Source organism: Buceros rhinoceros, unplaced genomic scaffold (assembly GCF_000710305.1).
Source record: "Buceros rhinoceros silvestris isolate BGI_N320 unplaced genomic scaffold, ASM71030v1 scaffold26505, whole genome shotgun sequence".
NCBI classification, from domain to species: domain Eukaryota; kingdom Metazoa; phylum Chordata; class Aves; order Bucerotiformes; family Bucerotidae; genus Buceros; species Buceros rhinoceros.
The window spans coordinates 4,040-27,818 of NW_010415088.1; the positions used below are offsets into that span (position 1 = coordinate 4,040).

Below are 23,779 nucleotides of genomic sequence, written 5' to 3' on the forward strand. Positions count from 1 at the left end.
TAAGCTTTATCCCAGCTTCTGGAGAGCCAGCTGATGTCTTCGGGTGTTCGAGCCTGTGGGGGTGTCCACTGTCCCCATCCATGATTTAGACAGCGGCTTGGAGCATGCATCAGTGTAAGGGTTACGTGATTTCAGTGCTGGTGGTGACACTGTCCCTTTCACAGTGGGTGCAAAGGGGTTAATTGCATGATGGAGCTGCCTGGCTGAATCCTGATCCCCTCCCACCCCAGGGTCTCCCCCTGCTCCCTCGGCTGTGCTGGGCAGCACTCCTGGGCTCCTCATGCCGGATGAGTTGCTGCCCTCCCCACCATCACCCGCTTGCAGTAGCCCAGCCAGCCCCTGGCTCGCCCCGCTTCTGACCCTCTCTATCCCTTTTTTCATGCTGTGATTCCAGAGCGGGATGGTTGGCCACCAAAGCTGCAATGTCGTCCCTGACGACCTCCAGTGAGGGAGAGAGCTCCACTCCCAGGTTTGTTGTTGGTTCCAGGGATGATGAGACAGACTTTCTGGGATCAAACATGAAGACAGACGAAACCTGTGATTTCTTTGAAGATGATGAGGAGGAGGAGTCGGTAAGGAGGTCCCAGTGTTCTGGGTTGGAGCATCTTTGCAGAACTCCTGAGTGTCAGCCAGGGTTTGCGCACTTTCTGCTGCAGCTGCGGGCAGTCGGGACGTCAGGGGACACGGCACAGCCGTGGGGAACAGTGATGTCGTTTCTGACAGGATGTGTCGTGTTGTCACACTGCTGTTCTTGCTGCCTCGCGCTGCAGTAAATGGTAGCCTTCTCGGTGCAGCTTTTTTTCCATCTGCGATAGTGGGTTCCTTTGTCCTAACAATTTAACCCTGACGTTCCTGTAAACCTTCCTGTTTCACCAGGGAAATTTTTGAGGAGAGCTCTGGGAACTGTGGAAGGGGCAAAGGTTTGTCTGCAGATACGAATCACTTATTTTTTTCTGCAGCGTTCAGGAACAGGTTGCAAAAGGGAGAATGATCTCCAGCTCCTGACTCCTTTTGGCCCCTATCCAGAGTGATATTAAACGTTGTATTTGCTGTTCTGCACGTGGGAGGAAAATCCCTTGTTTGTTCCACAGTGCTGCATTTCTGCACCGTTATGGTTTAAACTCAGCAAAGTCCTTGACCCTAGGCTAAACTGGTCTCTGTCTTCCCTTAGCCACCTGAACGGCAGATTGTGGTTGGCATCTGTGCCATGACCAAAAAGTCCAAGTCAAAGCCCATGACACAGATTCTGGAGCGTCTGTGCAAGTTTGAGTATATCACAGTGGTGATCATGGGGGAAGATGTTATCCTGAACGAGCCGGTGGAGAACTGGCCCTCTTGCGACTGCCTGATATCGTTCCACTCCAAAGGTAAAAAGCCTGTGGGAGGCCTTGGCCTGCTCGAGACCTGGGCAAGGGAGCTTCCCCTCATGCTTCCCCTCCTCCCTGCCTGTATTTCAGGATTCCCTCTGGATAAAGCAGTTGCGTATGCCAAGCTGTGCAAGCCGTTTCTGATTAACGACCTCGACATGCAGTATTATATCCAGGACAGGTAGGTGTCTGTCATCCACTAACGCCCCTCCCCTCCTTTGTGGTGCGATTCCTCAGCGTGCTCTGCAAACTCTGTCTTCCTGGCCACGAGCAGAAGAGTGAGATGGGGAGGAAGGGGACCTTAGCAGTGGCTTTTAGGGCTTGTTTCTCCAAAACCTGGAGGGGAATAGATTTGGGGGTAAAACCATTGAAACTTGACATGTTTCATTTTCTGGTGGAAATGTAAAGAATGGCCAGATGGAGTAGGAAGTGGCAGAGGTCTTGCAGAGTGAGTCTGCCGTGACTAAGACAAAAAGACTGGTCTCTGAGGAGGAGAGCCAAGTAGTGGGATGGCGTTCTGGGGCAGAAATTGGGAGCAAGGCCAGGTCAGCTGCAGAGGAGGGTATGTTGGTTAGACACTTTCAAGAGGCTTCTTGCTCAGCTCTTGTGAGAGGCCACCAGCAGTCACGTACTTCAGTGCATCCGGCCAGACTGCTTTGGGTAGGGCTTGTACCAAATCCCAGACCTCCTGCCATGTCTTTGGGTGTGAGCGGTGCTCCCGTGGGTGCTGGCAGGCACCCCTAGTGCAACTCCAGGGAAAGAATTGTGGTTTCCCCACTGACACAGGGTGAAAAGAGGCTCTGCTGCATCTTCCTGGCCTGGGCATTGGGCAACATAGCGTGACAGGGCACCCTTCAAGGGGGCAGGTCTCTGGGTGGGTGGCCTGTGCTGGGTGTGTTGCTGTGGTCTGGGCATGTGCTAGTAAAGGAGCATCCGGGTTTAGGCCAGGTAGAGCCTTACTCCAGGACATCTCTGTCCAGAGTAGGAGTGGGGCATGCCCTGTAGGCTGTAGGTTTTGTCTGGAGAACATGTGCTGAGAGTATTTACACTCTCTCTGAGGCTTTTTTGTGCTTGTTTAACCTTGTTCGTCGTTAGTGGGAGTGAAGCCTTTGCCTTGGCATGTGCTGAGGACCTTCTAGACTCTTCTGATGCTGTTTCTCTCCTCTACAGACGTGAAGTGTATCGGATCCTTCAAGAAGAGGGAATAGACTTGCCCCGCTATGCTGTGCTCAATCGGGACCCTGATAGACCAGAAGGTCAGTGTCCAGGCTCTGCAGCATGACGCTGTCACGTACTGTACTGTTTGAGGTACTCTGCAGAGAACAGGTACTGATAATCCACTCAAAGAGGCCTGATTCGTGAGCCTGTTGGTTTTTTGTGGACAAAGGTCCCAACAGCAAAACTGCCCAGGACTGAAGGGCTTCAGCTCTGCACTTGGGCTGTCTCATCCTCTCCTAACACACTGCTGCTGTGTTTTGTCTTCAGAGTGCAACCTGGTGGAAGGAGAGGACCATGTGGAGGTAAATGGAGCCGTTTTCCCAAAGCCGTTCGTTGAGAAGCCGGTCAGTGCTGAAGACCATAATGTGTATATTTACTACCCAACGTCAGCAGGTGGGGGCAGCCAGCGGCTCTTTCGGAAGGTGAGGAGAGGGACTCCAGCTTTGGTGTTGGAACCAGCAAATCTGTGGCTCTGAGACCCATGTGGCTTCAGGAGGGGGTGTTGGGCAGGTGAAGGGGGAAGGAAGGTTTTGTCTTGAGGAGATCTAGATCTTCTTAGAACTTTTAGGTCAACCAGGATAACAGTTTTAAACTAAGAGAGGACAGAAGGACGTATTTTAGTGGCGGAAGGGCTGACTTTGCCTTCCCTATCCTCTGTTTGACCTGTGTCCTAGCCGTCGTGGAGAACTGTGTCTCTTATTGAATTGGATGCTGGTTTGTCCAGATCACTTCCTTAGTTGATATATCAAGATAATTTTTTTTGTTTTCAACTATGTTGCTGTCCTCTAACATCATTGTTGCCCTTCTCAGCTTAGTGTAGCTTGCAGCTGTGATAAGTGCACTATTTATTCCTAGATTCCACAGGGAATCCGCCGTTACTCACTTCCTTTGAAGTTCACTTTGCCAGCGAACAGTTAATAGCTGTGATGTATCTTTTTTCCAGTCAGGAAATGACATATCTGCCATTAATAATCTTAAAACAATTCTTTCCTTAGCTAACACACAGGCATGAGACTGTACCCAGGGCCATACTGAGGATGAAAACAGCATCATCCTCTGTCCATGAGATCAGTCAGCAGTCCTAGAAGGAAGTTAAATCGATCAGATTGTCACCTGTCATCACTGATGATCACTTGCTTATTAGCTCGGCCCCTTACTTTCCAGGTCTTTATCCACTGTTTTTTATTCCATATCCTTGTAGAGACTGGAGTCACCCGAATGGTCTGTAGTGACTTTTCTCCTCTGAAGCCTGGGAAAGGACATACCTTCTGCTGTGTTTTGGAGTCTCTTTGGTCCTTCTTAAGTGAGCTGTAGTAGCTGGGGGTTCTTAGAGGCATTCTGCTAATTCTCTATGTATGAGGTGAAACCTGTGCTTTTTGTTCCCCCAGCTAAGAGCAGGAGCCCCATGCCCTTCCCTGAGGTGTTTATTCTGTGCTTCCAGATCGGCAGCCGGAGTAGCGTGTACTCCCCAGAGAGCAGTGTGAGGAAGACAGGCTCGTACATTTATGAGGAGTTCATGCCTACAGATGGCACTGATGTAAAGGTAAGGAGGAGCCTGGAACAGCTCCTTCCTCCTCCAGGCCCGGCACAGCTGAAGGCTGGGCAGTCCTACTTAGTCTTGCTTGGATTCTGGAGTGTTTGCTTACGCTGCGAGGTGCTGACTGTGCAGCGTGGATCCCAGTACGGGGATGTTCTGTAGGTCATAATAGGAGGAATGCATGAGACCGTCTGACCACTCTGTGTCTGTAGCAGAAACATCTCCAGGAAGCTGCAGTCAGTCTAGGTGTGACTGTTTCTCTTTCCAGGTGTACACTGTCGGGCCAGACTATGCCCACGCAGAGGCTCGCAAGTCCCCTGCTTTGGATGGGAAGGTTGAGCGGGACAGTGAAGGGAAGGAAATCCGCTACCCAGTCATGCTGACTGCCATGGAGAAACTCGTTGCCAGGAAAGTCTGTGTAGCCTTTAAGGTCTGTGATTTCTCTCCTGTGCAAGCAGGGTACTCCGTGAGTGTCTGATTCTCGGTCAGTGTTAAAGCTTGAGCTCTGCTGCCCCAATGGTGCGACAGTCTCCCTCGCCAGGTGCCAGCTGCCATCTCTGCGGCCTGGGGGCAGCTGGTCCTGCTGGCCAGGGCGGTTTGCTGGTCAGAGATGACCGGGAGAGTGGGAGGGCCTGCAGAAGATGGCCTCTGTGCTGGCAGGTGGCTGGTCTCCAGCGCATTTCCTATCAGATTCTGAGCGAGTTGCTGTCCGTCTGCCCTGTGGTTGTCCCGCCTTTACTGTTTCCTACCTGTGTGGTGTGGAAACCTTCGTCTTCTTTTCTTCTGTGTGTGCGTTGGTTGGTTTGTTTGTTTTGTTCTGGTTTTGATCTGGCTTTGGTGCATGTTTGTCTTCTATTCTACCGGTCGGTAGAGTGATCATGTTAGTCTAGGTATGGATCCGTGGCATGTTCAGGGATGTCAGCAGGAGACACACTTGCTTGCTTGTTCTGGCCCCACGGCAGTCTGCTCCCTGTGCAGTTGTGCTGATACAGATGAGGGCTTGTTCTACCTTGCAGCCTTTTCCACATAGTGATGGATTTCTTTGCCTGCACCGCTTCTCATCTGCACTTGTCACTCTGGTTCAAAACAGTTGGGTTTAGAGGCCAGAGCAGGAGAGCCAGGAGCTGCTCTGTCCTAAGCCTTTGGAGTTCTGGGAGGCAGAGGGGTGGCTTAATCCAGAGGCTGGTGGGTTGGGCCTTTGATACAGCCGTGAGGGTGTGAAGGTCCCTCTGAAGGGCCTGTAAGTGCTGTGGCTGCATTTTCACTCCTCTCCAGGGCTCAGGAGGAAGGCGTAGAGTGGAGGACGGCTGCAGCGCTAGTGGAGCTGTGCTGGGCAGTGTGCGCTGGCTGGGTCTATGTGTCCCTGCCTGGCTGGGCAGCTGCCAACCCCCGCTGCACTCCCTCATGTGTCCTCTGCTTCCTCACCCAGCAAACAGTGTGTGGGTTCGACCTCCTGCGGGCAAACGGACACTCTTTTGTTTGCGATGTGAACGGCTTCAGTTTTGTGAAGAACTCTATGAAGTATTACGACGACTGTGCCAAAATCCTTGGGTACGTAAGATTCAGGTTTTGACAGAGGGTGAAATAATCCATAGCTAAGTAAAATGAATGAGGAGTCCCGATCAGTATGTCGGCGTCTGCAGGGGGGTCACGTGGGGATGCTTGTTCAGCAAGTGAAAGCTTGGCTCTGGGAGGAATGGGTTAATTGTTTTTGGCCCCTGGAGCTCCTGTCTGCGATGGCATTAGCTGTCTGTGTCTACAGCTAGATGTCCCTTACAGGACATCCCTTACAGGATGCTAAGCCCAGCTACAGCACTGGTGATGTGAACAAAATTGCTGTTCTTTGGGGTGGCCTGAATAGCCCATGGTGTGGTAGATGTCTCTGTGAGGAAGGTGAGAAGTTCTGTGGCTCTCCTCAAATCTTTCAGCTGGGCTGCTAAGGAGGAGGTGGAGAACCAAGGGAATGGGATTCCTTATGGGTTTTGTATTCTCATTTCTTCCAGAAATATAATCATGCGGGAACTGGCTCCACAGTTTCATATTCCCTGGTCCATCCCAACCGAGGCAGAAGACATTCCCATTGTCCCCACAACTTCAGGCACCATGTGAGTACCTGCCACCTCCTCAAAGGAATGCCAGTGGTGGCTAAATGAGGGACAAAGTGCAAAACCTGTCCAAGGGACAGACATTACCCAGCAGCACGGCATTCTCCAGCTGCTGTCATGGAAGGGTTAGCCATGCACGTGAAGGGGGTGATAGACGGTAACTTAGTTGTAGGTTTGTTGAATGCGGACAAGCAGTCACTGAAGGGATTACAGAAACAGCTCATGGCCCTCAGAGGGCCCAAATTCTGGATCAGCACAGGACACAGAGTAGGATGTTGCTGCAGCTGGCTCACTGTTGAGTAGACTGTTTCTCAGAGACCCTGCGTGTTGAGCTGCCAGTGAAGTGGGTGGAAAATGGTAAGCTGAGGCATTCACGTTACCTGTACACTTGGCAGACCCTTGCTGAACACTGTTGGCTTTCCTAGCTTTCCACCACATGAGGCCAGAAGGCCAAAGGCAGAGGACTCTTCGTCATCCTCAGCACACTTGTACACTTGTATGAATTGAACAAAGCAGGTGCTTGGGAAAAGGTAGATGGAGCGTGTGTGTTCATCCTTCCTTCACCGTGTGACCCGGACAAAGATGGTGAACACAAACACTGCACAGCCCAAGGCACTGCTGGCTTCAGGGACTCCTGGTGACAACGAGACTGGTAGAATCGATCCCCCTTTCTTTGGGATCCTGTGAGAAATAGTTGGATATTGTAGTATCTGAAAAAGCAGTCTTCCATAGCCCTTCTGAAATGAGCCAGCCTAGCTACTGGTTCCTGCAGGTGGCTGGTTGCTGTGGAATGTTTTTACGTTCAGCTTGAAGACAGGGCCCCGTATATGTATATAACCACTCTTGTGAACCAAGTTGTCTTTTCCCTGGGCCTTTCTAAATGGTCCTGTGAGCATTACACAAGTTGGGCGTGAAACCCATCTTGGCACAATTCAAAATGATGTTTCTGCAGATCCTGTAATGTCCAGCCTGATCCTTTCTGCCGCAGATGTGGTTCTGCCTGTCATATTATGGTCCCGTGGTGCTTTTCCCTGATAGGAAACCAGGTGACCTGGTAGCGTTTGCAGTACTTTGACGGGTCTTACAGCCTTGGCACTTGTGCCTGGTTTAGTCTGGGGGAGGTTCTGCCACTGATGGGGAAAGCAGTTGTCAGAAGGATGGAGCTGAAAGAACTGGTGGCAATTCTGGGGTGTAGGGGCACATTTGCCAGGTGTATCTTGTGTTTCCCCAGGATGGAGCTTCGTTGTGTTATTGCCGTCATCCGGCACGGAGATCGCACCCCAAAGCAGAAGATGAAGATGGAAGTTAAGCATCCCCGGTAAGAGTCAAGGCAGGAGGATGCTGTGCTGCTGGGAGGCAGGGAGGGCCCGTTCCTCAGTGAAGGAGGAGCAGAAGGGCTGAGCATGGATGCAGTGCTCCTTCCTGGCCCCACTGAAGCAACTTCTTTCTGCCTGGTTGAGGGAACCCCGTTTCTCCATAAGGATCCTGGCACCTTCTGTGTGAACAGTGGAGGAAGAGTGAAGGTCTGATAAGTGCTGCAAAGGGAAGTGCCCCACTAAGTGGGAAGCTAGTGTCTGCTTCCTTTTCGTACCTGCAGCTGGAAGGTTGTTCAGAATTTGTGAAGCACAGGAAGGAGCCAGGGGGCCTGCTGGTTCTCCCTGAAGATCAGAGCATGAATGCATATGTAGGATGACAGTCCCTATAGCCCTGAAACGGCAGAAAATGCATCAGGTTCTTTGTCGTCTGTTCAGGTTCTTTGAATTGTTTGAGAAATACGATGGCTACAAGACAGGGAAGCTGAAGCTGAAGAAACCAGAGCAGCTACAGGTGAGGGGAGTCCCCTGTGGGGTTACTGTGTGGGACATGCAGGTAACACAGATCCCAGCGTGAGGCAATTCTTTGGGAGGGTGGAAACCCTCCAAAGGGCAACAGTCTGTCGCACAGATGCTCCCTTTCTTGTTTTCCACCCCGTGCACACTCGGCTGGGTGACAGTATACTGAGAGCGGAATGGAAACTGTCCCTGGCTGATGTGAAGACTATAGGATGGGGATGACCTGATGCAGCTTGCCTATCTGTGGGATTACCTCTGGTGAAAGATGGGTCCAGGCTAGAGAGTGGGGTAGCTGGCGGCAGCTGCTTGGTTCAGAACGGGGCGGGAGCACAGGATGGGGGTGCAGCAAGCTGCAGCGTGAACATTCGTCCTGCCTGAGCTGTGTCTTATGGAATGACGTGTCTCTGACGAGTGTTTCTGGGGACCTGACGCTGCATGAAGCCAGCCAGAGGCCTTGCAGGAATTCAGTGGTGAGTTTGAGGCAAAATCACTGGATGCTTGAGTCTCTGCTCTCCCACAGGAAGTGCTGGACATTGCACGGCAGCTTGTGGTGGACCTGGGAACCCACAGTGACTGTGAGATTGAGGAGAGGAAATCCAAACTGGAACAGCTGAAGAGTGTCTTGGAGATGTAAGAGTTCCTGTCTCGGGGCATCGAGGGGTTGTCTCAGAGCCGCGGGTCAGAGTGCGGTGTGGGAACAAGCTGTGCTGCCCAGCTGGCTCCCCAGAGGCCAGAGCCTCCTCCATCCCCTGTTAGCACGTGAAAGGTGCCACACTCTCAATGTTTTCTCCTTGGCTCAGAACTGCTGCTGATGCTTGTTCAAGTGTGTCTGGTTTTTGGCTAAACAACTTGAGGTAAAGCCTAGCTTCCTTTGCTGCGGGAGAAGGACTAGAGTCCTGTGGGGACCACACTGATGTGAAGCATTTTGATAAATTTGGGACAAATCTTGTTCTAAATGAGGTTGTGCTGGTGCCAAAAGCTTATGGCACTTGGAAAACATGAAGAGATGTTTGTGTCCTGTCAAGGTTTGTGCAGCCAAAATACAAGACAATATGGTGGAGTTGGCACCCTAGAGACAAGAAGGGTTTCTCTCCAACTATAGCTCACTATGTCGTACACAGGCAGTGTCTGCGTTCAGTCACGGCTGCGGAGCACGGAGGAGGGGCTTCTGCTGCGATTCCTCCCCTGCTCTTCCTGCTCATTAGTGATGTGGTTATCCTCAGAACGGCTGGCAGATCCGTGTTTTTCTGTCATCTCATTAATTCACTTGTTAAAGATGTGGGTAGAAGTTAACTAAATGTCCTGGTTTGAGCTAAACTTCCTGCTTTGAGCTGAAACTTCCTTGTTTTGGTTAATAGACGAATAGCTGATTAAAGCCCTGGTGGGGCGTGGGAGGGGAGAGAGGGCTACTAGCTGAAACTTCCTTGTTTTGGTTAATAGACGAATAGCTGATTAAAGCCCTGGTGGGGCGTGAGAGCGCAGAGCGCTCTCAGCTGAAGAGCAGACAAGTAGCTGGATCTCTGAATGTCATTTGGGGGGTGTTTGGATTCTTTTGGGGGGGCGTTCTGGGTCACAGGTAACAGAAAAACGTTCATGTTCACGGCAGCTGGTGTCGCCACAGAAAGTCTCTTGCCTGTGCTGTGTTTCTGCTGGGTGCTGCCCGGGGACCTCTGGGCAAAGAGTGAGGAGAGTTGTTTGTTAAGTTTCCCCCCTCTCCTTGTGACAGGTATGGACATTTTTCTGGCATTAACCGTAAGGTTCAGTTGACCTATCTGCCCCATGGACATCCGAAAACTGCAAGTGAAGATGAAGGTAAAGAAACCTGATGTTGCTGCTGTAATCCTCAAGCCTGGTGTTGGTGTGTAGCTGTCCTACCTCGACAGGGCTCTGGATGTGCAGACAAAATTAGTGTCCCATGTCTTACCTTTGTTTACGTGGTGATTATGTCACCTAAGGGCTGGAGCGACGCAGTGTAGCATGCCAGTATACCCTGGGTGGTGCCACAGGGCTTCTGCCTTTCATGAATGTCAGCCTACACCCTCAGGAAGCAGTGACTCTTAATTTTGTACTTGCTGGTTTGGTTCCTGGAGATTTTGGGTCAGGGCTGAGTTGAGAATGCTCTGCAAGGTGCTGATGATAACCTCTTCTTCCTCCCCTCCTCTCCTCCTGCAAGCCCAGTCTTGAGATCTCATGTAGTGAGTACCTGTTTGTCTTCTAGAAGCTCGCCGAGAGTCTTCCCCATCCCTTCTCCTGGTGCTCAAGTGGGGTGGAGAGCTGACACCAGCAGGAAGAGTCCAGGCAGAAGAGCTGGGCCGGGCCTTTCGCTGCATGTACCCTGGGGGCCAAGGTAAGCTTTGTCCATGTGTCTCTGGTCCTGTCCTTGGGCTGTTCCGGGCTGCCCCACCCAGGTGACCCATCGCCAGCGTGAGGGATGCTCAGACGTCTGTGGGCTGTCTGCAACCTGTGTGACTCAGGCCACTGCTGGTTTTGTTCTTCTGAGGATAAATAATTCAAGTGCCCAAAGGCCCCTTGGCTGGAGACGTCCGCTGCAGTGGGTAACCTGAGTATGTCTTGGAGCACAGCAGCATTCTGTCAGCCAGTGTGCCAGCACTCAGAAAGAGAAGCCGTTCTAGTAAGATACATTCCGATGCAGCAAACACGGTTCAGAATTCACGTGTGATTAACACATAATTCAGGTCCAACGCAGAGAACAGAGGAAATCTGTCTTGGAACACAGATAATTCTGCCTCAAGACAGAGAGAATGGGAAGGTGACTTCTCCATATTTTCTCTGCTGTAATTCTGTGACTCTGAAAAGCATTGCACACACAGGCCAGCAAGAGCCCAAAGGGAAAAGGAGAAAAAGGCCAAGGTTGCCTTTTTCATCCACTTAAAGAGACAGAAGTAACACACCGCTGCTCTATGGACTTGCTGAGACCAGTGTTGGTTACTGCTTATCTTTGACCTGTACGTTTAATTAATTCAATTTAATTAATTAAATTTAACATGAATTAAGTGAATTTAAATTGAATTGGAGAAGATTTCCTTCTGGGCTAAGGAAGAGTTACCCTTGGTGGAAGAAGATTGGGTTGGGGAATGCTTAAGCAAATTGGACATACTTAAGTCCGTGGGCCCTGTGGGATGCACCCACGCGTGCTGAGGGACCTGAAAAGAGACCTGTCCGCAGGGCTGTGGTGGAGTGGAGTGCAGTTACCCACAGGCTGGGCTGAGCCCTGGGACTGCCCCCTGGCTCACAGCAGAGCCCATACGGGGTGACTTCAGTCCTTCTTTGGAGACTTCTGCTTCACATGGTCGTTCACGAAGAGATATTTGAAGCGAGCTGCTGTGTCTTGGGTAGCAGCTGGTACATGGCAGCTCTGTCCAGCTAACTGCTGACTTGTGGCTGGTGTCTGTCCTTGTCTAGCAGGGTGTTGCTCCCAGTTGTGAGCTCAGAGCTGGGAGCAGTTCTCCCATCTTTCCCTGCATGTGTCTGGGTACTATGCAAATCCCCATGGGATTCCAGTCAGCAGCAAATTAGTCACCACTGCCCTGTCTTTGGAGGTCAGACTCATGAGTCGCTTCCTCCCGTTACTGATCTGACTCCTGTGGTTGACCCAGCCACCATAAATGAACCGGCACTCTGTGCCGCAGGGTAGTTGTGGCTCAGTGGGACGTGCTTTGGAAGCCGGGTGCCTGTCTGCTGAACAGCTCTGCTGCGGTTCTCATGGCAGCAGCGCCTGCTCTTGTGTAGAGAACAAACTGAAGGAGGCAGTTTTTGCTGGTGCATCTCCCTTCTGCACAGAGGTTCGGGCCAGCAGAATGGTTGTGCACCGTTCAGAGAGGGCTGCTGCAGAGTTTGGGCACTGTCAGACTTGGCTGGTAAATGCTCACTTTTTTCCTCAAAATGAACTTTCCCAAGTTAAGCAAAGCCTGGATCAGATTTCTAGTCACCATGTATAGCTGGAACTGTCTGTTTTGGAGCAGGCTAAATGCTGGCTATGGAAGCAATTAATTCTCTGCGTAACTGTTACTATGATAAAGTTTGTGGTCTGAAGCAGTACGTTCAGCTGATAGTTTTGCAGGTGTCAGAATATTGGTTCTGAGTTTGTTCTCTGTTGCAGGTGATTATGCTGGCTTCCCTGGATGTGGCTTGCTTAGGCTGCATAGCACCTACCGTCATGATCTCAAGATCTACGCCTCAGATGAGGGACGCGTTCAGATGACAGCAGCAGCTTTTGCAAAGGTCCCTGCTCTTTTTTGAGCATCTGTTGGTTCTGCTACATTGGTCTTAGGATGTGCCAGTTTTAAAGGAAAGCCTCTGGTGATGAGGAAGATGCTGTCCTAGGCGGTGTACTGTCTCTGCTGGGAGGACGGTGGTTCACTATGCTCACAGCAGTGTGTGGGGCAGTACTGGAAACCCCACGTAGCTGCATGTGTGTGTTAACTTTAGTGTCCTGTCCAGGTCTCTGACTGAAGAAGGAGTTATAGAGTTATTTGTGGGGTATTGTTGGTGTTTGATGTTAGAGCACATCCGTCCTGTTGGCTGAGTATTGGTGACTGCCCAGCCAGAGGGGTTGTTCCCTGACTGCTGGATTTAAAAGGGGAATGAAATGTCTGTGGTGCAGTGTGGGGCTGGGGTTGAGGAGAAGACAGATTCATCTGCAGCTGAGCCAAGGGGAATCCTGTGGTCGCCTTAGTTGCTCTGCAGAGCCTCTGCTGTATCAGCATTTTCCAGAAAACTGCTCAGTGATTGTCTAGACAAACCTGGGGCTGTTGCAGGCAGAGGTGGCCTTCTGCCTCTGCTCTAGAAGTGCTGCAGAGTCACTGGTGAGCGGAGGTGCTGTTGCTGCACAAATGCTCTTTGGGGCGGTTGAGATGGCACTGGGGCTGACTGAAGGCTGACCGTGAAACTACCAGAAGTGTTTGTCGCTTGTGTTGCACATAGCTGAAATGTTGTGCTGTGTGGCTTTAGGGTCTGCTGGCCCTGGAGGGAGAGCTGACCCCCATCCTGGTGCAAATGGTGAAAAGTGCCAATATGAACGGTCTCCTGGACAGTGACAGCGATTCCCTCAGCAGCTGTCAGCACAGAGTGAAGGCACGACTGCATGAGATCATGCAGAAGGATGCTGAGTTCTGCGAAGAGGATTATGAAAAGGTAAAGCACCTGTGTGGCTCTATTGCTTCCCGTATCTGGAAGGAGGATAGCATTGCTCCAGTGGTTTGACATGCAGCCTGCTGGTGTGTGAATAGTACTTTGGTCAGTCTGAGATCAGCTCTGGTCAGAATTTCAGGATATAAACAGAGCTTAGGAAGGGACAGCATTGCTCCACTGTCCGCTTCAAGAATCCTCATGGTACCTTCCTCTCCCTTTAGAAGTCCCAGTGCGTTTTATTCTAATGGGTGGGCTAGAAGAGTCCTCGTGGCTCAGTGCATGCTGCCCAGAGCAATCCCAGTCGCTGTGGCCAGGGAGTATGCCCTGCCAGGTTCTAGATCTGCACTCTCTGCGTGTGTGAACAGATGTGGATACAAACCCTTCTGTGGTGCTAGCAGTGTCTGATAACTGCAGAGGGGAGAGTGGGGCCGCACCCAGCACAGCAGCCGACAAAAGCACTATAGCTGCTTCTCCAGCAAGTCCCCAAACCACTATTCTTCCTGGACTCTGACCTGGCTACCGAACGGAAATCCATCACTGAAGGAACATATTTATCACCTCACAGAACTACTTGAAACTTCTGTGAAGCCTTTCTGCTCAAGCACAGAAGCAAAGCGAGACAGCAGTGGATATCGAAGGTGAAGGGAGGTCTGACCCGACAGGAGCAGGTCCTGTCTGGAGCTTGGTCCTGAGGAAGTGTTTAGGTCCCCTAGGAAAGGGCCAGCTTACTGCGCTCGGTTGGGAGCACAAACTCTGTACCTAGTCAGAAGGCCGTACAGCTGCAAAGGGCAGACACCTCGTGTTCCCAGTTTGTAAAGACGCTAACTAATCTCTACTGGTGTCTTCTCTCAGCTAGCACCTACAGGCAGCACATCTCTGCTCAACTCCATGATGTTTATCCAGAACCCAGTAGAGGTCTGTAACCAGGTGTTCACCCTGATCGAGAATCTCACCTCTCAGATACAGAAACGGCTGGAAGACCCAAAATCTGCAGGTGAGCATCAGAACTGGAAAGGGTCCAGAGCAGATTCATTTATTTTTATGTCTTCAGAGTGCCTGAACACCACCGTGGTTTATGTTTGTAGCAAAGAAATTCTAAAGTGAAGTTCTGTATGAGCTATTGAAGTTTCAATTGCTGTTGAAGAGAGCTGTAGTGTAAAGGAAATTAGATGTGCCTCTTGGGTTTAGAGGGAGTGTAAACAGCATCAGTTTGGCTGGATAGGTGTGCCTGACTTCTTCCAGCATTTCCTGGAGGGGAGCTCGAGACTATAAACAGCAAATTTTTCAGTCATGATTTGCTCATCTATAAGAACTCTCCTAATAACAGTGTAGAGGTTTTGAAAAGGCATCTGTGGGACATTTAACCTGATTTATGGCAGATGTAAGCCAAAAAGCAATCTTTTTCGCTTTTCTCAAGTATTCCAGACATAGCTTATGGCTGCAGGTTAAAACTCTGTGCCACAGGTCCAGTCTGAGATTCCTGTGGGTGACATAATAATCAGATCCCTTCTGTGCTGAGACTCACGGCTGTCACTTGGAATCTACGTAGAAGTAGCCAGGATGTGAATGTGGCTTGGTGTTCTCTGCTGTTTAGACCTGCAGCTGTACCATAGCGAGACTTTAGAACTTATGCTGCAACGCTGGAGTAAGCTGGAGCGAGATTTCCGCATGAAGAATGGGCGTTACGACATCAGCAAGATCCCTGACATCTACGACTGCATCAAGTATGATGTACAGCACAACTGTGCGCTGAAGCTGGAAGGCACAGCTGAACTCTTCAAACTCTCCAAAGCCCTGGCAGATGTGATCATACCCCAGGTATAGCCTCTCCTGCCTGTGTGACCATGTCTGTGGTGTCAGTTTCTGACCCCTTCCGTTTCTGTTTTCTCTCATTCTCTTGCACTAATATTTACTCTCAAGGCAACCTATCACAGGTATGTCTCAGATGTATCTCCTAGTGTTTGTATAAGGCCAGAACCATTTATGACTTAAGATGAGTCAGGGCTGACCTCCTGGATGAGGATTCTGACAGCACTGGAGTAACCAACAGCTTCAGAGTAGCTCTTTGTGTTTGTTGTAGTGCTTTACAGCACAGCTTTGGGCAGAGCGCGTTGTTGTCGCCGCATCCCGTTCCCACGTCGAAGACTGCATGTGGGGGAGAGGGGTTTCCGTGTCAAAGTGAAGTTTGTTATTCCTGTTTGCAAAGTTGGCTCGCTTCTCACAGAGTTTATGCGCCTGAATGTGGGAGAGGACGGGAGGACCACCTGCAGTGGGACCCTATTCACCATTGTTCTGTCCCACTTCCAGCAGAAATGCTTCGGGATGAGCTGCTGCCAGCAAGGACCAATTGCACTTGCGCCCATGTGGAGCAGAATTGGTCTTCTAAGCTTTTCACAGTGCTCTTGATGAGATGAGTTTGGCTATTTCCAGCGTAGCACTTCAAGTTTTATCTTTGGAAATAGCAGTTGTTGCATTAATGGTCGTGCCAAGTCAGGGTATCAGTGTGTGTGCCGAGAGGAGATTCTCTGATGGTACTTGTGCCTCAGCTGTTGGAAGAATGCTGACAGCCACGTCTAGACAGATTGGGATTCTTGGAGAAGTCTCCGTCCTCTCTTACCCTCTGCAGTAAGTGGGGAAAAAAAAAACAACAGAGAAAGGTGCTGAGTGACATTTCCCTTTCTGTCCTTGCTTATCTGTAGGGATGCTTGTGGATAGGAGTGCTGAAGTCCAGCCTTCTTCCATGTGAGGATGTAGCAAAGAGCCAGGGCTCATGCGTATCCGTTGTTTTGTTCCTGCAGGAATACGGGATTAATAAGGAGGAGAAACTGGAGATTGCTATTGGCTTTTGTCTTCCTCTCATTAAAAAGATCCAGTTGGACCTACAGAGGACCCATGAAGATGAGTCTGTCAACAAACTACACCCCTTGTAAGGATTGTGATGCATGCCGCTGCTGCTGGTGGGGGGGGCAGCTTTGGGGCAACGTGTGGGGACCACACCAGAGGAGTGTACTGGTTTGGGAGGAGACACTGAGCACAGACTGAAGGACATACCAAGAGGGAGGCATGTTGGTGCTCCTAGAAGTGGAAGGGAAATGGAAAGGCACACTGAGACTGCAGAGCAGGAGCACGGTGCCACAGAAGCTTAAGCCCATTGTTGTAGGATAGTTGTGCCTTCATCCCGTCTCTGCAAGGGGCAAGTGCTCATATGGTGAGGCCACCTCTGCCCCACCATGTGTCTCCCATAGGATACCATGAAACTTGCTGCTTCACTGCCCAGTGCGCTCCCTGTTTGTTCTGTTCCTGCTGCTCTGTGTCAGCGCCAAGCGTGGGGATATCTTACTGCATCAGTTGTGCAGAAACACTGCTGTGTGTAGAGGACATTCATTGGTGGGCTGTGAGTAACATGGGGCTGATTTTGGTTTAGGTACTCGAGAGGAGTTCTGTCACCAGGGCGCCACGTTCGGACACGGCTCTACTTCACCAGCGAGAGCCATGTGCACTCTCTGCTCAGTATCTTCCGCTATGGGGGGCTCCTGGATGTAAGTGTCCCAGCAGTGCTCACAGAGTAAGCCTCCCTGCTTTTTTCAGTGGCCCTTTCCAAGGTGGACAGTGTGTCTTTGTAGGTTGCCCCTCTGGCCAGCTCCCCTGGTAACGCTGGGCTTGGTGGCCTCTGGCCAGCTCCATCTCTGCTGTGTTTGCATGCTGCAGCTTCCTGCCTTTCAGGCGCACAGGAAGGTTGTTCTTCCTCTGTCCTGACACTGCCTGCCTTGCTCGTACAGAGGCGTGTTTTCTCTGAGAGCTGTCCCGCTGGTTTCAGACGAGCTGCTTTCAGATCACCCACCTGAGTAGGGGGGTATCAGTATCAGGCAAGGGGAAAGAGGCATTTTCTCTCTTCCTGCTTCCTTCAACCCTTTGCTTCAAAAGCTTGGCCCTGTGACTTAGTGACTTTCTGTCACTTCTTTGTAAGCAAACTGATTTTCTTGACTTAGGAGGTGACTTGACCCACATAGTGGTTGCTCTCTACTGGAGGGACAGATGACGCCTGTTTAGGGGACTGGCTCACCCAGTCCAACCTTCGCTTGCTCTCTTAACCTGCTTCCTGAACGAACTGGTGTGCAGACTCTGAGAAAAGCTCTGCTTTGGACTCTTTGAGAGGCTCTCTGATTTGTCTTCCCATTTTTGAGCATGGTGTTCTGAAATGCCTTGAGAGCCTGGGTGTGCTTAGCAGGCACGATTTCTGGTGTCTGGAAGCACAGCGTGTCTGTAGGCAGCGATCATGCAGGTGCCTCTGAATTACTCACTGAATAAGGTGCTACTTTATTCCTCGACGGAGGTGTCAGAGGACACTGTGTTTAACACAGGGATATTTGGGTTCGTTTCTACTGCTGGCGTTCATTCCATGTCCATCAAGGCGATGAGATGCCCCACAGCAGCATGAGTACCCTAGCAGTTCCCTGGCAGTGTCGGGAAGCAGTTGAGGGGTGGGCTGCTATGCCTTTGGAGCCCAGGGGTCCCTATGGCTCTGTGGGCTGGGCTTTTCATTCAGCATTGTGCAAAAGCAGCCTCACTTGGTCCTTTATCTAGCACAGGTTCATCCCTTGTGCTTTTTTAAAGATTTCTCTAAAACGCTTCATTCTGTGGGACACTATCTGAGAATGACTCTGTCTTGGAACCTGCTGTGGGTTCTGCTTTTCTTCAGTCAGCATGGCACAGTGCTCACCCTGCACGTGGGCTGTGTGGGTAGCTGCAGTGTCCCTCTGTGCAGTTGCTCCTCACTTCACCCTCCCTGCAAGGTCACCTCTCTTCCCGCAAGCTAAGCAAGGTGCTTTTTGTCCCAACGATGTTGTTTCCTTGTGAGAGACAAGCTCTCAGCCCCGTGTCCCCGCGTCAGCAAGGTGTCTGCTGTTGCTGATTCCGTGCGACTGTTTGTGTGTCTGTATCAGGAGAACAAAGACCAGCAGTGGAAGAGAGCCATGGACTATCTGAGTGCTATCTCAGAGCTGAACTACATGACCCAGATTGTTATCATGCTCTACGAGGACAACAACAAGGTGAGGGATGTAGCTGTAGGATAAAACCCTTCCTGTCGTGATGTGAGGCACGGTCCCCAGAGGTGAGCTCAGCTGGGAAGTCTGTGACCCGAGCGCGCTCTGCTTGTGAATCCAGACAGACGGATCACTGACGCAACTGCCAGTTCTTATTTCCAGGTGGGAGGCAGTGACCCGGTTAACGCCTGTTCCGTGTCAGCAGAATGCCACCCTGAGCAGCCGTTCCGAACAGAAGTAATCAATGCTATTGATTGTAAAGCGTTTCCTAGCACAAAATTATTTGCTGTTTCTTAATGTTAATTACAAATGCACGGTAGGAAAAAATAAATAAAACCAAATTATATTGGGCAGATTTCCTCAAATATTTCCAGAAAATATCCAGAAATTCCTCATTCGTAAACTTTTTTAATTTAAAAAATACATAGTTAGGGAGGTGCATAATGGTATCTTCAGGAAGTAAAGAGACTCATTTAAAAGACAGCCAGAAAGTGGAAGCTGTGGTGGTGACCAGGAGTAGGTTTGTCACCGAGCTGCCCCTGAACCCGGGTCCTGTGGCTCAGGTGCTGTGCTGGAGGAGGCCGGGGTGGGAGAGGGGAGCAGTCGCTTTCCACCACACACTGGAGTTACACTCTGGTGTTCACAGAGCTGATGTGGGCTGGTAGTGGTAGAAGTGAAGTATTTCCTAGTGCTGTTTATCAAAAAAAGTCTGAGTAGGGCTTCTGGGAGTGGTGTAAATCTGTAGTAAGCAGAGATGGTGAAACTTTTGGTTTACATCATTAGTAAATCATTTCAGTATCATTAGATACTGTAAAGGCTCTGGCTTCCTCTTAAAAAAGTACTAGACACAGTTACTTAAATGTTGGAACAACCTGACTAAAGGTCCGGGGGGAACCAACCTCCCTCTCCTTGCCCCAGTGTGTGCTGGTTTTGCAGCAGGAGAGGATCAGAAAGGGCTGGGTTTTGTCTGTGTATATACCTATGTCTCTGTATCTATACACACACAAATAGCCTGATTCTGTGCTGGTCCCCTGGGGGCTGTTGTCACAAAACACGATAGCTGAACACCTCAGCTTTGTGCTTTGAGAGCCGTCCATCCGTTTGGATGAGGCAAACCTAGAGCCACTATGTTCATGGTTTCTCGCCGCTTCCGTTTCACTGCCAGAAGGATGTGCTTGGGGTGCGTGCTGCGCTGGCATGGCAGGGGGGCCCAGGTCCCGACCGCAGCTGTGCTGACAGTGGGGCTGATTTCTAGGGATTTACTTGCTCCCTGTGCCTCACGTTCACAGGACCCATCTTCTGAAGAGCGTTTCCATGTGGAGCTGCATTTCAGCCCCGGCGTGAAAGGCTGTGAGGAGGACAGGAACGTGCCCACGGGGTTTGGCTTTCGTCCTGCCTCCGCAGAGGTGAGCACGCTGCCTGGACACAGCTGTCTTGCCTACTGGGGACCTGGGGACGTGGCCAATGCCGCCTCTCAGGCACCTCGCTGCTCTGCCAGGCTCTGCACCATCCGGTCTCCAGCAGCACGTGTCCCTCTGGCCTTTCTCTCGTGCCCACGGGCTGTATGAGCTGTGTTCCCTACCTAACTCCTAGGGTTTGTTGGGTGGTCTCAGAGTGCTGGTGTCCTCCTGGGCTCAGCAGGGCTGGGAGACCCCGGGCTGGAGTCAGTGCCTGGGCAATGCTCGCAGAGGCCACGTGCCTGTAGGTGTCAATGTTTCCTCACGGCAGAACGGGGACAAGAAAGCAGACCAAGGCAGCCTGGAGGACCTCTCCAAAGAGAAGGGCATGGACGAGCCAGACCGTGCACAGCAGAGGTCTCCACAGCCTTCTGAGCCAGTCAGCATCCAGCGAAGGTCACCGCTCATCAGGAACAGGAAGACAGGGTCCATGGAGGTAACCATGCAGTTGGCACCATTGGTTGTTCTCAGGAAGGTCTTGTGCTTGGGTTTGGTTCCTGGCATTCCTTTTAATGTGCCAGAGTTTGACCTGATTCTGGGAAAGGATCTACAGAAGTTATAGAGGGATTTTTTGGAAGGCAGACCTCCCACACTCTTCCTCCTCACTGAGGAAGGACAAGAGGAACATAGGTCAGAGGGATTGACAAGGAAGAGCAAGTAAGGAAGTGCTTGAGAAACACAAGAATTATTTGGATTACATGCTCTGCAGAGGCATCGGTGTCACCAGCTACGACATGGCAGCAACATCTTCATCTTAGGCGTGATGACATCTTTGTCTTCCTTTAGACTCCAGCCTTTGCTGCCCACAGTTAGCTCCACGTTTCTGGTTCTCCTATCTAAGATCTCAGGCAAATCGTAGGTCCCTGCTAACCAGCGGGTTTATCAACCACCAGAGTGTTTAAACTGTCTGGGTGTAGAACTGACCCATTCACTGATCTGCTAAAGTTACAACGATTTTACTGGTCCCCTCTCCTTACATGTCATAAGGCAGCAGGTAGCTGGCACCTCCAGAGTGCTCCAGAGTTGCCCCTCCTTTTGAGGGGTTTCTGAGGCATTTTTTTGTCTCTTTTCTGAACCAGGAAAAGCAGAGAGTTAGGTGTTTACCAGCTGGCTTCCATCTCTGTCACTCCTGATGTTCTCTGCATGCAGCCCTCGGGGGCTCTGCAGAACAGGCACATGCTGAGTTAAAGGGGATACACTTTCCTGCTGCTGAAGAAGGAAGTCTGTGTCCCAGTGATCTCAGAAAGAGTCCTGGGAGACAAGGAGGACAGTGCACAAGTCCCTTCATACATTTGGAATCTCTGCTGTTCCACAACCGCACACAAACGTCGAATTAAAATTGAGTGTGCGCTGTCTTAGCACATGAGTCCGTGATTTTAAGGAAGAGAGATGCTTTTCTTTACCTTCAATTGTATAAGGGCTTTTGAGACCGGTGGGTAACTGGGAGCATGCACTGATTGTGCTGTCTGTCTTTGCAGGTGCTATCTGAATCTTCCAAATCAGGAGGTTATCGCCTCTTCAGCACTTACTCCAGGCAGTCTTCCGAGATGAAGCAAAGCGGCCTAGGTACTGTACTTGACCTGTAACCAGCCTGCTTGCCTCTGCCGCTGCCTTTCTGGGGGTATCTGTCTGTCTGTCTGTCTCTCCACATATACATCTAGCTCAAGCTCCTTGTATGTCTCTCTGTCTGTGTTATGTCTTCTTCTAGTGTTACTGTTTAGACCACTGCAGAGACTCTCTTACTGCGTTTCCTTTTGCGTATGATCTTCCTCAGCTTCTCGCAACAGAAGATGCACTTTTTGTCCTTTATAGCATGGGAGCAACAGAGCAGGCTGCATACGTGCAGGGTGGCCGCCAGGTTCCACCACTTGTTGCCATTTGTCGTACCACTTCTGAACTTAGTAGGAAGAGGTGATTTTATGTGGGAGTTAGCGTGCTGTCTGTTCTGCAGGACAGTAGTTTACATGCGGAGCTGCTCTTCTTGCAACGCTTTATGTACCTGCCTTTGCTTCCCAAAGATCTCTTGTATGGAGCAGACCTGTCATCTGCAGCAGTGTTTGACAGCTCTCTAACTGAGCTGGAATCCCTGGTTAGTCATTCTTTCACTGGCAACCAGTGGGAAAGAATATTTTGGGGCACTTGGTGTTCTCTGCCTGTCCTTGAGAGCACCATTCCATCATCCTAACCGAAGCCATGTCTTAATAGTGGAAATTCTTCCTGAAATATTTGTACTAAAGCAAGATCTGTTTGGAAGCTGAAAAGCCATCTTTGCTGTCATGAGGTTCAAAGATAGCTGTGAAACCTCGATCTGGCAGATGACTAGTAAGCACCAGGAGATGGAGAAGCCCAGATTATGCCCACTTCCTTTTTTTGCATTATGGCATGGTCGTAGACTTGCAGCAGCTCTGACTCATTTATTCTTTACTCTGTTTTGTGGACCTCCTGCAGCCAAGAGATTTATGAAAGGGCCTGATTGTTTTTTGTTGCTTTTGGACGAGCTGCTTCTTTGGAAGCTGATTTTTACCAAGTAAAGGGGATTTTCTTCAGCATGGTTAGGAGGTATCCCCGAAGGCTGCCAGCTATGCTGTCAGCCAGCTGAGAAATCTAAGAAGGAATGGCTGATGCACGTGACTTTCGTAAGGGCAGCACGGCCTCGGCCATAGTGTGTGTTGAATGTGCCATTTCACGTGGTGCATCTGCGTTTGTCACAGACTAGCTGCAGGATTAAGTTAACCATAACAGATTGCCTGCTTAGGCTGGAAGAGGCCTGTGGTTATGCTCTGAATCCGTGCGAATCGGTGTGAGGGTTTCTGGGATGGCACAAGGTCAAGGACGTGCATCTGCTTGGGCAGTTACTGAGCACATCAAATGCTACATGCAAACTCTCTCTGCTGTTTGGATGTCCGAGTATCGGAAGGCGCGTGCTCTGGAAAGCAGAAATTATGGCCGGCGTACTGCAGCCAGGTTTTCCAGGTTTCTGGGGAATGTCTGTTCCGGCAATAGAGAAGGCTGCTGCCCTCCTGGACCCTTGGACAGTGCGACTCTTCCTTGACAGCAAAATCTGAAATGTGATTCCAGCAGGTTTAATGTCAGGTTCTTGCCTGACTTGCCTTGCTGGGAAGCCTGCGCTGGTCACTCTCCCAGCCGTGAAGCTCTACAGAGGCAAATCTTTGGGCAGGCGTTGCTGGAGCTGATCTGTGACTGCAGGCCTCTAGCTGGATGCTCAGTCCAGCCATCACTCTTCCTTACGGAGCCGTGCAGCTGCAGGCACAGGAGGGTTGAGCAGGAGAGACCTGTGGTGCAACACCAGCTTGCACAGTGCCTGGAGGTTAGGATGTCTGTGCATTTCTCCTAACCTGGGAACCCTTAAGAAGAATGATGCCTCTTGACCGGTTGAAGTCAAGCTCTTCAAGGAATCTTCCAGATTTCTTTCTTTCTTACTTGCTTTGCACAAATGTAGTTTCTTACTGCTTTAGGATCTGAAATGTGCTCCTTCTGTGACAGGACTCACAGGAGCCTGAGCTTTGGCTTTAGCACTTGTCTCAGCAGCTGTCCCATGAGGAGGTTCGTTCAGACACCTCCTGCTGTTTCGGAGCTTTCCTGACGCCGAGCCCGTCTCCTGTTGCCTGACCTTGTCAGGGGCTGGCTGTCGTTATCTCTGGGGGAACAGATTCTCTGGGAGAGTCTGTCCAGGTGTAACCTCCTGTGTCTGGCCTGCAGGAACGGGGAGCAGGACAGAGCTCCTGTAATAACCCTGCTTACATTCCTGCCAGAATTGTGGCTTTACTGTAATTTAAAAAATGCTGTGACCTGTCTGCTTGAGAAGGGGTGGGCTGCAGCTTGCTTTGTCTCTGCAAAGTGGTGCTGTGGGGTTTGCCATGTTTTTCTGGGCAGGGGCCAGTGCATCACTGTGGATTGTCTGCAATAGTGTGTGTCCTTCTAGCCTTAGAGCCTGGGGAGATGTCAGCGCCTTTCTCCGCTTGCGAGGATGCTTCCAAAGGGGGTGACGTTGCTCCTCATGTTTGAGCAGTAGAGGTGGTGTGTTGAAGCGTTGTGCCGGACTCCTG

At 50.8% G+C, this 23,779-nt stretch overlaps 1 protein-coding gene across 1 annotated transcript in view; it reads left to right on the forward strand.

Moving 5' to 3' along the window:
* The first annotated feature begins 422 nt into the window (after positions 1 to 422).
* PPIP5K1 (diphosphoinositol pentakisphosphate kinase 1) overlaps positions 423 to 23,779 on the forward strand; it is a 39,186-nt gene continuing 15,829 nt past the window's right edge. The window contains exons 1-24 of the mRNA XM_010137303.1: positions 423 to 572; positions 1,172 to 1,367; positions 1,458 to 1,548; positions 2,538 to 2,623; positions 2,853 to 3,007; positions 4,027 to 4,128; positions 4,391 to 4,552; positions 5,552 to 5,673; positions 6,126 to 6,227; positions 7,459 to 7,545; positions 7,979 to 8,054; positions 8,580 to 8,689; positions 9,786 to 9,871; positions 10,278 to 10,406; positions 12,180 to 12,301; positions 13,031 to 13,213; positions 14,063 to 14,204; positions 14,805 to 15,028; positions 16,009 to 16,136; positions 16,635 to 16,749; positions 18,154 to 18,261; positions 19,545 to 19,661; positions 19,984 to 20,148; positions 21,191 to 21,278. Of these exons, the coding sequence (XP_010135605.1) occupies positions 423 to 572; positions 1,172 to 1,367; positions 1,458 to 1,548; positions 2,538 to 2,623; positions 2,853 to 3,007; positions 4,027 to 4,128; positions 4,391 to 4,552; positions 5,552 to 5,673; positions 6,126 to 6,227; positions 7,459 to 7,545; positions 7,979 to 8,054; positions 8,580 to 8,689; positions 9,786 to 9,871; positions 10,278 to 10,406; positions 12,180 to 12,301; positions 13,031 to 13,213; positions 14,063 to 14,204; positions 14,805 to 15,028; positions 16,009 to 16,136; positions 16,635 to 16,749; positions 18,154 to 18,261; positions 19,545 to 19,661; positions 19,984 to 20,148; positions 21,191 to 21,278 (3,046 nt within the window). The remainder of the gene's footprint in view (positions 573 to 1,171; positions 1,368 to 1,457; positions 1,549 to 2,537; positions 2,624 to 2,852; positions 3,008 to 4,026; positions 4,129 to 4,390; positions 4,553 to 5,551; positions 5,674 to 6,125; positions 6,228 to 7,458; positions 7,546 to 7,978; positions 8,055 to 8,579; positions 8,690 to 9,785; positions 9,872 to 10,277; positions 10,407 to 12,179; positions 12,302 to 13,030; positions 13,214 to 14,062; positions 14,205 to 14,804; positions 15,029 to 16,008; positions 16,137 to 16,634; positions 16,750 to 18,153; positions 18,262 to 19,544; positions 19,662 to 19,983; positions 20,149 to 21,190; positions 21,279 to 23,779) is intronic.